Source organism: Miniopterus natalensis, chromosome 11 (assembly GCF_054644295.1).
Source record: "Miniopterus natalensis isolate mMinNat1 chromosome 11, mMinNat1.hap1, whole genome shotgun sequence".
Classification (NCBI taxonomy): Eukaryota; Metazoa; Chordata; class Mammalia; order Chiroptera; family Miniopteridae; genus Miniopterus; species Miniopterus natalensis.
This window is the reverse complement of record NC_142091.1, coordinates 25,512,166-25,527,185: the sequence shown is the minus strand read 5'-3', so window position 1 is coordinate 25,527,185 and position 15,020 is coordinate 25,512,166. Positions and strand designations below refer to the sequence as shown.

General features: G+C 39.3%; 1 protein-coding gene and 1 long non-coding RNA gene across 2 annotated transcripts in view; one reads left to right on the top strand and one right to left on the bottom strand.

The window, feature by feature from the left end:
* Positions 1–15,020, bottom strand: part of LOC107532444 (uncharacterized) — a 219,773-nt gene that overhangs the window by 95,966 nt on the left and 108,787 nt on the right. The window lies entirely within an intron of this gene.
* Positions 1–15,020, top strand: part of DEUP1 (deuterosome assembly protein 1) — a 76,509-nt gene that overhangs the window by 36,335 nt on the left and 25,154 nt on the right. Inside the window, exons 7-9 of the mRNA XM_087822121.1 lie at positions 1,383–1,628; positions 8,071–8,216; positions 11,472–11,577. Of these exons, the coding sequence (XP_087678247.1) occupies positions 1,383–1,628; positions 8,071–8,216; positions 11,472–11,577 (498 nt within the window). The remainder of the gene's footprint in view (positions 1–1,382; positions 1,629–8,070; positions 8,217–11,471; positions 11,578–15,020) is intronic.

Genomic DNA, 15,020 nt, shown 5'->3' with positions numbered 1-15,020 from the left:
TCTCTGAAATCAATAAAAACAGGTGTTTTTTTTAAGCGTCCATTGCTAGTAACATGTTTTTGCATGCCTATGGGCAAGTCACTTAGAAAGTCTAGGGTTGCTTGATCCCTGCCCTCAAGAACTTCACAGCCCAGACAGAGATAAGCATGTCCTGACTTACAGATAATAATGATAAGGAAAGAGAAACAATCCAAATCCCTTTAGAAGTCAAAGGATTCAAAGAAAAATTTGGACTCAGCCAGGAAACATCCTCCAGCAGGGGTTGAACTGGACCTGGACCTTGAAGAATGGATATGTTTTGAGACAAGAGAAAATGGATTCTAGGTGGTGGAAAAAAACAGGCAAAGTCACTGAGGCAAGAGAGCAAAAGGCAAATTCTGGGAATGGAAAATGGGTCGATTGGCTGGGAATCCATGTGGGAGATGGGGAAGGGTGGTAGGTGAATTGGATGTAGATTGTAACAAGCCTTTAATGCTTGGCTAAGGAATTTTGAATTTTTATTAAAGCCAATAAGAAACTATTGTTTGGCTGATGACTTATTTTTCATTCTTTCTTTAAGTTACTGAGTTATATGTCATACATGTTCCCCGAATTGAACAATACAAAATGATGTAACATAAAATTAAGAGCCTCACCCCTTACTCTATTTTTATCCATTTAATATAAACACTGTTGACAGTTAGGTGTTTATCTTCACTGCTTTTTCTTTTGTTTGTAAAAACATGTAAAAATATGTATTTAAGTGGAAGTTGCATTTTTCCCTTTTTAAAAATTTGTTTTTTATTTAATAAATAAGCCATGGACATTATTTTGAGTTGCTACATAAAATTCTACTTAATTCTGCATAGTATTTCATAGTATATCATAGATATACCATATATACCATAGTAAATAATAGATACACTGTACTTTTTTCAATTATTTCCTTATTGATGCACATTCAGGTTGTTTCCACTTCTATGCTATTACAATATTGTAACAAATATTGTATATGTACTTTAAATACTAATGCTATTCTTTTGTTAGATTAAAATTCTAGAAATAATTGTTGAGCTATAGGATATGTCCATTCCTCACTTGAGGATATGCTTATTGATTTTAGAGAGAGGGCAAGGGAGAGAGAGAGAAAGAGAAAGAGAGAGAGAGAAAGATCGATGGGAGAGAGAACATCGATCAAGTGGTTGCCTTCCATACGTGCCCTTACCAGGGATCAATCTTACAACCCAGGTATGTGCCCTGACCAGGAATTGAACCTGCAACCTTTCAATATATGGAATGACACTCCAACCAACTGAGCCACACCGGCCAGGACTCTATGATTCTTTATGTAAGCTTAAATATAATATTCTCCATTTAATTGACACAATTTTCATATTTCTCAGAAACAGGCACAAAGTTACCAAACTCAACTAAATGGTAAAAAACAGTGCATAGAAGAAGACAATAGCTCTGAAATTCCTCGGTTGATGTATGAACCAGATCCTAGCTGTGAAATGAGTGGACGAGACGAGTTCATTATTGAAAAACTAAAATCAGCTGTGAGTGAAATAGCATTAAGCCGGAATAAGTTACAAGATGAAAATCAGAAGCTCTTACAGGAACTGAAAATGTACCAAAGACAGTGCCAGGTGAATATATATTTATTTTCAACTGACCTTGCCCATGATTTGTAAATATGATAACTCAAAGCTAATTTTATATTGCATGTGTAAATTCAGCTCATATTTCCCCTTAGTAACTAATTCTCACTTGATGAGTAAATTCATTAACCCCATAGGTACATTAACCCACTAGAGCGCACTTTGGTTCTGCAGTGGCATAAAAATAATGTATTGCCAATGGAGTATAACAGAGGTCACTTACAGACCTTTAGACCTAAAAACCATGGCCTTTTATTCATTAATAAATGTCCTCACTATCCATCCTGTGACCCTGTGCCTCTCTGACTTGCAGGAACCCTGAGTTGGAGATCCAGGAAATCACTAAGGGTTCAACATTCTAATAATCTCACTGAGAGCATGGGGGTCACTCCCTGTGATATATCATCGTTAACCTTGTTTATCAATCAGTAGCCTGATTTTGTTTCTTTGTTCATTTTTTTTTTTGTCAACTTCCACACTGGCAGATGTGATCGATGGTTTTTCCAAGCATTAATTTTCTTAACTCAAAAATACCTTTTCTTGTCTTGTCTTTCTACTTCTTGCAACCATTAAAGTTACACAGCATGCATCAGAATTGGTCATTACTAGCTTCTTTACTAAATATCTCTCTTATTCATGGATACCCCAGTTACTTGAGACACTCTGTAGCTCTACCTCCCCTTCTAGGTCTTAATTCCCGCTGGCCCATGTCTTGTCCCACTCTCCGCCCTCCCCAGGCCGAGGGGACTTTTTCAGGTCGCTCTCTAGACACCGAGGGAGCCATACATTTTCTGGACATAGAAAAGGTATTGATGATGATGTTTTCTCTGGCTTCGCTGTAATATAAACGAGATTAGGCCTCACTCCTGCCCTCGAGGTTGTCTGGTGTTTAGCTCACCGGCCAGCCTGCAGGGTCCTGCTGAAGCTGGGTTTTCATGGTTGCTGGTGCTCTGATGGGATTCTCTCCCTCTCAGCGGCTGCTTCCCATTCATCTCCCCGGGTGTGGGACAACTGGCCATGCCTCTGGCCCTGATTGAAAGACGACATAAATTCACCTTATGCAGCTGTCTTGTACTGCAGGCATCTTCACCAGGATCACAATCAATCAACAGATTATTTTTCTAGGTGCTTCCTGAATATTCTCCCCTAGGTTTCAGGTTATCCTGCACAAACCGAGGAGTTCTCTTTGTCTCTTCTTCAAGTCTTTTGGGCTCTGGTCCCTAGAAATCTTCAGTTTGCCTGAAACATATTTCTTAAGTCTGGTTCTACCCTTCAGTGAGGTTCAGCTTCTTCACTGACATCAGCTCCCCTTAAACACCCCCAAAAGAATTCTGTTTGGGCCTATTCCAGCATCCAAGAACATTGCCTTTTATAGGCTGCGGTTCAGCTCTCGAGCTGTGGCTCACTTATAGAATAGAAATCACTGCTCTTACTCCATATTCTAGAAAGAGCCTCTTGTTGCCCTTTCTGGGAAGCATGACTGACTCTCTGTAATGCTTTCCCTGAGCAATCCCACCTTCCTACATCTCAGAACTTGATCATTTGTACTACTCCAGGAAGGAAGTTGCAGAATCTTGTTAAAAGCAAGAATGTTACAAACAAAGGAAGAGTGCAAATTGAGAAACATTAATAAATTAGCATTCCCAGTACAGATTATTATAATCTCTACCCTCTCTCCAAGTAAATGTTTTAACCCTGTGCTTCTCACACTTATTACACTGACACACTCCTATTGATAAGAAGAGAGAAAGTGCAACCTGTAGCAGGATTCAAACCACTGGATGGCCAAGGCCATCCTGTCCTTTAGCAATATCATTTCATTGACTTTCGCTCCTGAGCCAAGATCAACAGGATCTGACGCACCCCTCAACCTAAGATTTATACAAACTTCCAGGGCCTTACACACACTCCCGAGAAGCTCAGTGGGTTGTCTGGGCTAAGGAAAGTCCATGTTACCCACTTTGACTTTTCCATATGTGTGCACATATTATTGTAAGCCTTAAACTTGTTTTACAAAATGTGTATTTTACGAAATGGGGATAGAGGTAAATAATTACTGTAACCAGCGCATATAGTTAGAAAGAAGTTTCCCTTTTCTTTTTGCAAAACTTTCATATGACCGTGTTCCACATCTTGCACATGAATTTAAAATGACAACCATTTCAATTTGAATTACTGTCACTTATTGTATATAAAATTCTCTTTAGTTTACAACACACTTTAGTGACGTGTGCATCTGAATTTTCACTTGAATCACATCTTCTCACCTGTCCTTCCACAACTTTAAAATATGTCAGTATAATGTAAATTATAAATTTACATTAATAAATTTCATTGCATATATTTCATCACTATGCTGCACTACATTCACATTTATAAAATGTGCAATATTTCCCATTGGAGATTAATGTCAAACAAATTGTTCTGAATTTTTTCAAATATCTATGCCCAAATACCTTGACCCTTTTTTGTTTGCTTGTCAATGTGTCATTAAATACTAGAGCAACACTGTCCAGTAGATATATAATGCAAGCCACAAATATAATTTAAATTTTTCTAATAGACACATTAAAAGAAATAAGAAATGGGTGAGATTAATATATAATAGTAATATATTTATTCAACACAACATATATCTAAAGTATTATCATTTCAACATGTAATGTAAAAATTATTGAGATATTTCATATCTCTTTTCATACTGAGTCTTCAAAATCTGGTGTGTATTTTATACTCACAACATATCTCAACTTAGATGCTAAGTATCCATCAGAAATGTCTCATCTATACTTAGATTTCATAAAACTTAGTTTAAAAAGTAGATTTACATGCCCCCGTTGTTCCAAACAAACTTAAAAGTGTCCCAATAGCTGAAACAAACACGAAAGGATCACTTTCCTGAAAATGTGCATCCACATGGAAAATAATTGATTTTACTTTTATGCAAAAGCATGCCAGTTTTAAAACTTCATCTAAGATAAATAAATTCACTAATTCTTAGGTCAACTCAATATTATTAACATTGAATACAAAGGGATATTGCATAAGTCAAAAAACAACTCTCGCCCGGCCGGGCGTGGCTCAGCGGTTAAGCGTCGACCTAGGATCCAGGCGACTGGGGTTCGATTCCCGGTCAGGGCACATGCCCGGGTTGCAGGCTGCAGCCGATCAATGACTCTCTCATCATTGATGTTTCTATCTCTCTCTCTCCCTCTCCTTTCCTCTCTCTGAAATCAATAAAGATATATTTTAAAAAAACAACAACAAAAAACTCTCACTTTATCAATATCAAGAAAACCTTTTTTATAGTCAATTTACATACTGCTGTCCAGTAAAATTAAAACGGTTTCATATTTATTCATATAAGAAAAATATATCAAGTCATTACTATTGATTCGTATTATGAAGAGTTTCAATTTTAACATAAATTTTCCTACCTGTATAGCTACATCACAAATAAGCTTTTTTCCCCCCTTAATGATATGTCCAAGTGTTACTCTCACAGGTATTATTTTCATTAACAGTAAACAAATAGATTCCATTATTATTACATTTTACAGAATTTCAGTTACTTGTAGCCCATGGTGACACTGTATTTCTCTGGCCTGGGTTAGAGCCTCTTGTGCCCCACTTTCCCAAGGGAAGGCAGGCCCACTTTTCTACATGGAGCTTCATGTTAGATTCTCCCTGATGGCAAATTTGCAAAGCAAGGGGCTGAGACAGTTGTCTTCTTCAACTGGATGGTATTCACATCAGATTAATCGGTGTTACTACTTGCTAATTTATTGTTTCACATTTATTTTGTTTATATTAAAATTTAAACTTTATCTAAAAAGTCCCACTGTTTGAAGCAGGCACTTTATCCAAACAAATCTTTCTCTAAACAAGTCTATTAAATCACCTCTTTGAATATACTCTTTTTTTAAAAATTAATTTTAGAGAGAGAAGGGAGAGGTAGAGAGAGAGAGAGAAACATCAATCAGTTGCCTCCCGTGTTCACCTCAACAGGATGGAACCCGCAGCCTGAGTATGTGCCCTGACCTGGAATCGAACATGTGACCCTTCAGTGCACTCCAACCAACTGAGCCACACCAGCCAGGGCTGAATATACTCTTACACTGATTTCAAAGTCAGCCAGGAACTTCTGGGACTAAGATACTGCAACTAGGTCCTTCAGTGAACCCAGGTCTCCAGGTCTCCTGGAAAATAATGTATATTTTAAGGCTTTGGTAAAAAAGTTTATCTGGGAACCCATATGTTGTCCTATGCTGTCTACATCATTATATTTCTAGGCTTTGTGAATTTTTGGGTGAGAGCTAATGAATAAGAAAACATATATCCACATATATAGGCTTGTACATGACTTTTCAAAGCAGCATTATTCATAATAGCTAAAAAGAAACACCCAAATGTTTATCAAGTGCTGATAAATAAATAAAATGTAGTATATCTGTACAATTCAATATTATTTATCAATAAAAAGGAATGAAGTACTGATGCATGCTGCAACATGGATAAACCTTGAAAACTTTATGCTAAGTGAAAGAAGCCAGTCACAAAAGACCACATAGTGTATGATTTAATTTGTATGAAATATCCAGAATAGGCATTTCCATAGAGACAGAACATACCTTAGTGGCTGCCAGGGGCTGTGGGGAGGGAAAATGGGGAGAGAATACTAATGGGCATTAGATTTATTTTGGGAGTGATAAAAACGTCCTGGAATTAGATAGTAGTGATACTTGCACAAATCTGTGAATATACTAAAATCCACTGACTTGTATACTTTAAAATGGATGAATTTTATAGTTTGTGAATTATATTTTAAGAATTATTGAACAATTGACTTTTTCATTTTTATTTATTTTTTAAATATGTTTTTATTGATTCAGAGAGAAGAAGGGAGAGGGAGATAGAAAGATAGGAACATCAGTGATGAGTCATTGATTGGCTGCCTCCTACACGCCCCAGACTGGGGACCAAGCAGAAACCTGAGCATGTGCCCTGACCCAGAATCAAACTGACTCCTTGGTTCATAGGTCAACACTCAACCACTGAGCCACACTGGCAAGGCACAACTGACTTTTTAAAAATGTCTGTAGTGTTTTCTACAGCCTTTATTAGCAGAGGAACCTCCTGCCCTCAGAACACCCCACTCTGTCTTTACCAATAACCTACAGGTCTCTTTCACTTTGCGTGAAACAAATTATCTTTGCGTCTCGAATGCTCTAGCTGGACTAGTAGGAAAAAGATCTGGATTTCTATCCCAAAGTCTGCCACTTGTGAGCTGTGTAACTTTGGACCAAGTTTGGCCCTCAACTTCCTTATCTATAAAAATGGCAATGGAGTTGATGAACAGGATCAGGCACACTTAAATATTAGCTTCCCTGTACAATTGAGTGGAAGAGACCTGATGATGTGGAAGGACTCTGCCATTCCTCTCACCCAGGGCACAGCCAATTCGCGCTGGGGAAATTCACTCAGAAGGCCGTGGCCACAAACCTCACGTGAGAACTCAGCATTGCCAGGAGTCCTGCTGTGCTGCTCCAATCAGCTAACTCTCCCGTTCCCATCGCAGGCCATTTCAAGCCTTTCTCACTCTCAAACATCATTCCCAAGCCCCCACCTCCACTGTCAACACCTGACGTTGCCTGTTTTCTTCACAAGGAAAAGAGAAGCCATCCGGTAGTCGTCTTACCTCCCCGTATCCAAGTGCATGAGCTTGTCTAGCTTCCCTCTTCCTTCCTCCTTTCCTATTGCAAAGGAGAAGGGACTCCCTCGTGCTTTGGGCAATACCTCCACTTGTGCTCTGGGACGCATCCCGCCCACCCTCTCAGGAACCTGACACTGTTACCATTACCCCTTCTCTCCTAACAGCTTTTAAACTTGCCCAAGTCTCTCCTGCTAACAAAATAAAACCCTGGACCCAGGATTGCTGGTGTTTCTAGTTACCAGCTAAGGTAGAGCTACTGTTGGACAGCAGTGGAACTAGGACTTATAATTACTTTGTTGGCCAGCTTTAAAATTAGATTTGTCTTGGCCATTATCAGGTTTAAATGGGGAATTATTTGCATTAATCCAAACTTTATGCATTGATATTTTATTCATACTTTTATGTTCCCCTCTTTCACAGTTACATACGATGTAACCATACTTCTGTGATTGATTGGTTGTCATTATCACTAGACTGTCAGCTCCCGGAGGACAGATTCTGTCTGTATCCTCAGTGCTGAGTATACAAGAAGAGCTCAGTAAATATTTGTTGAATAAATGAATAAAGGAATGAAATTCTCTGAGACAGAGACAGCAAAGGACTATCCATTCATTTGAAATTAGGCTGGTTCATAGATGTTAAAATTTTTTAAATGTATTATTATGCATCATGACATCCAAATATGAGCACTGAAAAATCTTTGATATTTTTATTCAGGCCATGGAAGCAGGACTCTCAGAGGTGAAAAGTGAGTTACAGTCACGTGACGATCTATTGAGAATCATAGAAATGGAACGACTGCAGCTGCACAGAGAATTATTAAAAGTAGGGGAGTGCCAAAATGCTCAAGAAAATAAAAAAAGGTATATTCTTTATATTCAGCAGCCTGAGAGAAACTGCTCAAAATATAATGTTTGACTTTTTAAGAATTTTATATTTGAAACTAGAATTAAAAGTCTCTTTGCTTTGTATTAACATGCTGTTAATTATTAGATATTAAAAATAAAATTAATGATTATTTTATCTTCAAAATTAATATCTTTACTTACCTAGAAAATTGTATCATGTTCTGATTTATGGATACTTATGTGTGATACTGATTCAGAAATTTTCTTACATTTAATTAAGTATGGATATAGATAAGATTTATTCCATATTTTTAAATGCTTTTAATTTTTCCCTGTAAACCTGTTAACCTTTCCACCTATAAATGTTGTATTTAATTTGACCTCCACACTCACCGCCTTGTCAGTTCCATTCAGGGTTTTGTTAGAACATATTTTTTCCCCTTTTTTAAAATCAGATAGATATTGCATATTCCATAACCACAAAGGAAATGGACTGCTGAGGATTATTAAATGTTTATGCCTGTGACTAGATGGTGTGATTGTTCCAACCACTCACTGACGTTCCAGTTCTCATTGGAACTTGAATCCTTCTCAAATCTGAAGGCCAATGCCAGACCAATGATAGGATTTTAAAAACTGAATAGCCAAATGGTGAGGGATATTTTATTGAAAGGTGCTTACATTGTCTTAAAGGTAATAATTATGTCTTCAAAGTTGTGGTACTTGCTAGCTTGAGGTCTGCCCTTTACAACAAATGGCAAATTAAGATTCCTAAAAATGACCTATTGTATGTCTCACCAAGGAAGGTAGAACGCCTGTCGGACAGTCAGCATTACTGAGTGCTCTGTATATAAGCTATATGTCATCATCACCAATTGTTAATAAATCTATTGGAAATACATTATGTGCAAGGCACTGTTCCAGTGTAGTGAGCTGGTGAGAAATGTCTTCACACAAAGAACGTATATGCCTAAAAACATAAATTTCCTAGAAGAGCAAACCGTTCAACCACATCTTGTGGTTTTGTAGAGTGTTGTAGGTACTTCCTATGGAGCTATCTCACAAGGCCAGTGCTGAATTCCAGACATTGCCAACTTTCCTTCAGGACACAATTTAATCTCAAGTCTTATGGTTATTCACATATTTGGCCAATCAACTCTTTTGTTATGCGTCATTGCCATCCTCTATTTAAGTTGGTATTTATTTTGGTCTCCAAACTACATCTTTCTCATTTGGATAGTATTACTCAGCTCTAGTTTTCTGAGATTTGATGACCAAATATTTAACTTTTGACAGCTTCCATTTTATTTTAGACTTTGGGCATAGTCTTCTCAGCCTTCATCTTTCCCATTGAAAGTTTCCCCTGTGTCTTCTTTTTAGTTGTATTAAAATGAAGCAGCTCAGACTACTGAGTGCAGACACACAATAGTTTTTTAGAAGTAGTATTGTAATGTTTTTATTATCAGAACTTTTCTCAACAATGCTAAGATTTTGTTAGCTTTTTCTTATGTTAGTTGTAGAAGGACCTTAGGCTGATATGTTCTGAGAGTCAAAAGTAATTCCCACAGCCCGGCCGGCGTGGCTCAGCAGTTGAGTATTGACCTAGGATCCAGGAGATCCTGGTTTGATTCCCGGTCAGGGCACATGCCCGGGTTGCGGGTTCGATCCCCAGCAGGGGGCGTGCAGGAGGCAGTTGATCGATGACTCTCTCATCATTGCTGTTTCTCTCTCTCTCCTTCTCCCTTCCTCTCTCTGAAGTCAATAAAGATATATTTAAAAAACAAAAACAAAACAGTAATTCCCACACTCCTTTCCTACGTGACAAATGATAGTTCCCTTATATATTTATATGACTATTTACATTAGCACGACTATTTTTCTCTTCTACGGACTTGCCCACATTGAGGTTTGATATCTGTCCTATTCGCTCACTTAAATTTACAAGGTAGTCATGAGATTTTTTCCCATTCAGTTTAGCACTCCACTCCCTGAAACTGCTTATTAGGAAGAATTGAACAAAAGGAAAGTCGATTTTCACCTCTTCTAAATCATAGCAAATAAGAACATTTTAAGATTGATCTTGAAATAATGTTTTAAAAGAATACTGGGTAAAATGCTCACAATATTTTCCTGAGTAAAAAATAAAAGAAGACTGAAAATAATGTGTGCAGTGCATTCTAATAGTATAGGAAATGTGTATGGATTTATACACATGCATAGTAAAAAAATATATATATATACACACAAAAATGCTGACAGTGTTTTTTCTTGGAGGACATTATAACAGTATATATTCTTATATACTCTGTTTTCTACACTTAACATATATATTTCATAAAAAAACACACAACTCAGACTAGACACACGTACCTCAAGGATATCACTATCAATTTACACCTTTAAAAGATCCCTTTATTTTTAATCTCTTCATTGGTTATTTTTCTGTCATTACTCAGATTTTGTTTTGTTTATGATTTTGACTTGTGGAACCTTTTCCAAACTTCTTTGGAAATCTAAATTGTACATACTTATAAGAGGACACGTTCCTCAAAACTCTGGACCTTCCAGATTAGGCAGGCAATAGAGCGCATGCTGTTCTCCTTGCCTAATTATCTTTACTTTTTCTGTTTTAATGATTTTATTTTACCAACTTCCCTGATGTAAACATTACCTGCTTACACTCCTCCAAGCTTCCTGTAGAAATTGACTTTTAATACTAGCTCTCGCTTTTCCTCTGTAGTCTCCGTATGTGGTTGAAATTCCACTTGATAAATTGCACAGCCAAAGAGTAGATGTAGTTGAGCTCTCTCTGGGAAGACTGTCAGATTCAATCATTTTGCAACACTTTTATGGAGTGGTTTCTCCCCTTGGACTCCTTCTGACATACTTTCTTTCCAGGATGTAGAAGCAACTCAGGTGTATTTCCTTTTCCAAATGGGTTCTCAAGCTATTTTATTACAGGAGACAGGCTTTTCTTCTCACCAAAAATCTTACCTCCACGTGCAAACCCAGTATTCTGCCAATTTTTAATGCATGACTGAAATTCCATATTAATTGCTAGCTGTTTATTTTTTCGCTAAAACCATTTGCACTCAGTTAAGTATGTAAATACTTATTGGATCTGAATATGTTATAACTTGCAATTTCTGTACCTAGAAATGCTTCCAACAAACTAATAACCTATCTCTGCAACCTGCAATGGTCTGAATTAACAATGTAATCCTAACGCTTTATCAATTAAGCTTAAATTTTACTCATTTGACTTTATAGACTTGGATCATCCTATTCACCTCCTATTAAAGAACCAGAAAGGAAAAGGAAAGAGATGTTTTCACTGACCCCAGATCAGTCGACTCAGGAAAAAGAATCGCCTAAGGTACGAAAAGCAACGAGCTCCATTCTTCCAGGCAGATCTGGAGTCTTTCAATACAAAGGGGCAAAAAAATCTTCCTTCTCACTCCTTCCTTTTTCCTTCTATATTTTCTCCAAGCTGCTAAAACTGACACTGCTCTGTGTGATGCTATAAAAACCACAAGCCCTAGGACCTCGCTCTGCCACGGGGGACTGCCTGTGAAGCGCGGGGGGCCTGTGGCTCCAGGACAGGGAGCTGACAGCAAGAAGTACGAGGCCGCGGACGGGTGCTCGCCCACTTGTTAGGTGCAGAAGCTGGGGCAGTTGGGTACGCAAGTTGCTTAGGGTCCCCTCTCTAGGATGGGGATGGGGTCATCAGGACCTACACCCCCTAAGGTTGCGATGAGCGTCAAATGAGTAATAATAGCTGCTCCGTAGCACTTACCGTGTGCCAGGAGCTGTTCTGAACGCTTAACAAATCCTAATTCATTCATTCCTCACAACCGTCTTATAAGGTAGGTACTAATATTATTCTCTTTTAATACTTGAGGAAACGGAGGCACAGAGAAGTTAGGTAGTTTTTCCCTATATTACACAACTAACCTGGCAGAGGCCAGATTTGAATCCAGGCGATCTGGCTCCAGAGTTCAATACTCCTCCTTAGGTTAAAATCCATAAAATACTGTATGTGAAGTGCTTAGAACAGGGCCTGCCCAGCTCGGAGGAAGCACCTAGTAAACACTGACTGCTGCTGTTATGGGTTACACCTAACATGTGCCAAGTGCTCTTCCAGGAGCTAGAAATACAACAATGAATAAGACCTGGGCACTGTGGCTCTCGATTTCTACAAAAAGTACATTCTCCTCTCCCTCTAGGAAAACCCAGTGGTGGCTTTCTTTCTATGAGTTTATCCTGGCTACTACCCACTTCTCTGTCCTTTAGGTTTGTCTGTCACAAAGAATATTCAGTGCTGTATAATCTAAACAATTGCTAAAAGTAGGGAAAACCTGGGTGTGGCTTTGAATCACCATCTAGTGCCCAGCACAGTGCCTGACACTCAATAAGTGAAAATAACTCTTTAGAGAATTAATTAATTAATATTAAGTTCTCCCATAATTGTATGGGGTCATAACTTAAGTTATTATTTATATAAATTCAACAAACATTTATTGAGCATCAAGTAGGACTATGAGCTATTCTGCTCATTTCTGTAGGAAGTACGGTGATATGAAAGAGAAATCTGGTCTCCCAAAGAGTTGACTGTCAGGCAACTATGAAGTGTAGAAAAGATGTTGTGAAGTAATGACATTTTCCTTATATTTTTCACATAATCCCATAAAACCGATTTTACTGATATATAAAACTATAACTTTAAAACACTGTTCTTTCTGGTGTCCCTAGTGAATGCGTTATGATAAAATGTTGATTAAAGCCATCTAAAGTGCAGTTACACTGTTCTTAACCTCGTAGATTTAGAAAGAGTAATAAACTTTGAGTAATATCCTGATATTGCACAATTTTGATATGGAAGGAGAGAATACAAGGCACAGGTCTCTTTACAGGCTCTAAGAGACCTGTAGATAACACATTGCTGTGCAGGAAAGGTAACAAACGAGCTGTGTATAAATAGCTGTAGCTTCCAGGAAGTGTTTGTGGAGAACATTTTCATTCACTTGCAATAAGCCAACAAGAGCCATATATTATGTATCTTCACTTGTTAACATAGAACTAGTTTTAGTCATTTATCTGTGATAAAATTGACATTTTTAATAAAGCCAAAAGTTATTTACAGCTAAACAAGTTAATCTCATCTAGAAGGGAGTTTTGCAGTACAGCATGTTATTTTAATAACTAAATGTTGTGAAAATAGCAAAAATAGTTTACTCCAGTTTCACAGCAGCATATTCATTTTCTAACATTTTAAAAGTTCCATTTTAAGAAAACATGTAAACTACACCCAAAGGAGGCAAACAGCAAAGTTCAAACTGGGACCAACTACAGAACAACCCAGTGAAAAAAACTATAAGGAAAGATGCGGAGAGAGAAGGTTGGAGATGCAAGGAGACGGTTAACGTCGTCCTGGGGTGAGGGGCTTGTCCTTCGCTTGCCTCGCCTCCTCTCTCGCTCTTGGGAGCGGGATTGCCTAGACTCAGCCTGCTCCCTGCCTGCGAGTCTCTGGTGGTGGTTTCTGTTCAGTGGCGGGGTTAGACCCTGATTTCTAAGTCATGTCCCACTCTGACGCTCTCCGAGGGTTAGCGACTAGAATCAGGTGAGGGTGTGGTGGCATCACCCGGAGGATGGCTCAGGCTTGCCTGCCGGCGGGCCTGTTTCCACACCGGGCCCCCAGCTCCTCCCGAGGTGTGAACCGCCCGCGGGGCTCTGCTCGCGGAGGTTACCCAGCGCCGCGTCAGGTCCTGAGTCACCTGCCCGTCACCGGGATGTGGCTGTGAGTGGTTATGAGAACTTAATTTTCTAATCTGCAGAGTGGAGAGATTGGTGGGGATTAAGTGAGATGATGTATGTAGAGTACTTAGAACACACACGAACACGTACCAGAGGAGTGGCTTTAAAAAGGTACCACCTAGCCACAATGCATGGCCTATATTTAGACCTCAATTCAAATAAACTTAAAAAACATTCACTGCACTTCCGATACAGTTTTTAATTTGAATACTTCCTGGGTATGTTAATATTTTTAAGACATTACAATGGCTTTCTGGCCAAGTTTAAAAGAGAGAGAGGATGCCCTTGTTCTTTTAGAAATATATCTGAAATGTTTACTAATTAAATGAAAAAAAGCCTCCTTGAAAAGTAAGTGCCCCGGGGTAAATTCGTATACCTCTCCTTGAGGACGGCCTCCTGAAACCCGCCAGCCTTATTTCTCAGCCACTCCAAAGCCCTTTCGGTTCACTGAGTGTGCGTCCGCCCGGCGCCGGGGCTGCACTCCTTGCCGGGGAGCCCTGCTGCATCTCTGACTCCATCCCGCCTCGGTTTACCCTTCAGTATTCGGCCCGACGCCCCCCGGGAGCCCCCCCCTGGCATCCCCAGCTGGGGGGACTACCCCTCCCCTCTGCTCCGCCTCCACTCCCTGTCGCTGACATCAATCGCTACACGGCGTTGTAACTGAATTTTTCTCTTTCCCCCAGTGGACTGTGATTTTTTTGAGATCAGTGACTGTGTACTTTATCTCCAAACCTCAAGAATCAGAGCCAGGGAGTGGTTTTTAGAAAGACGGTGAGAGGCTGGACGAAGGCAGTGGTAGCAGGCATGGAGAGCAGCAGCGAGCTCCGAGGGACCGAAACAGGAGCCAGCGTGCTGCCTGCCTGGGTGTGGGAGGACGAGGGCGGGGAGGGCTCCAAGGTGTCCGGAGCTGACGTTAAGAATATGAGACTCGCCTGGCCGGTGTGGCTCGGCGGCTGAGCATCGACCTGGGATCCAGGAGATTGCGGTTCGATTCCCAGTCAGGGC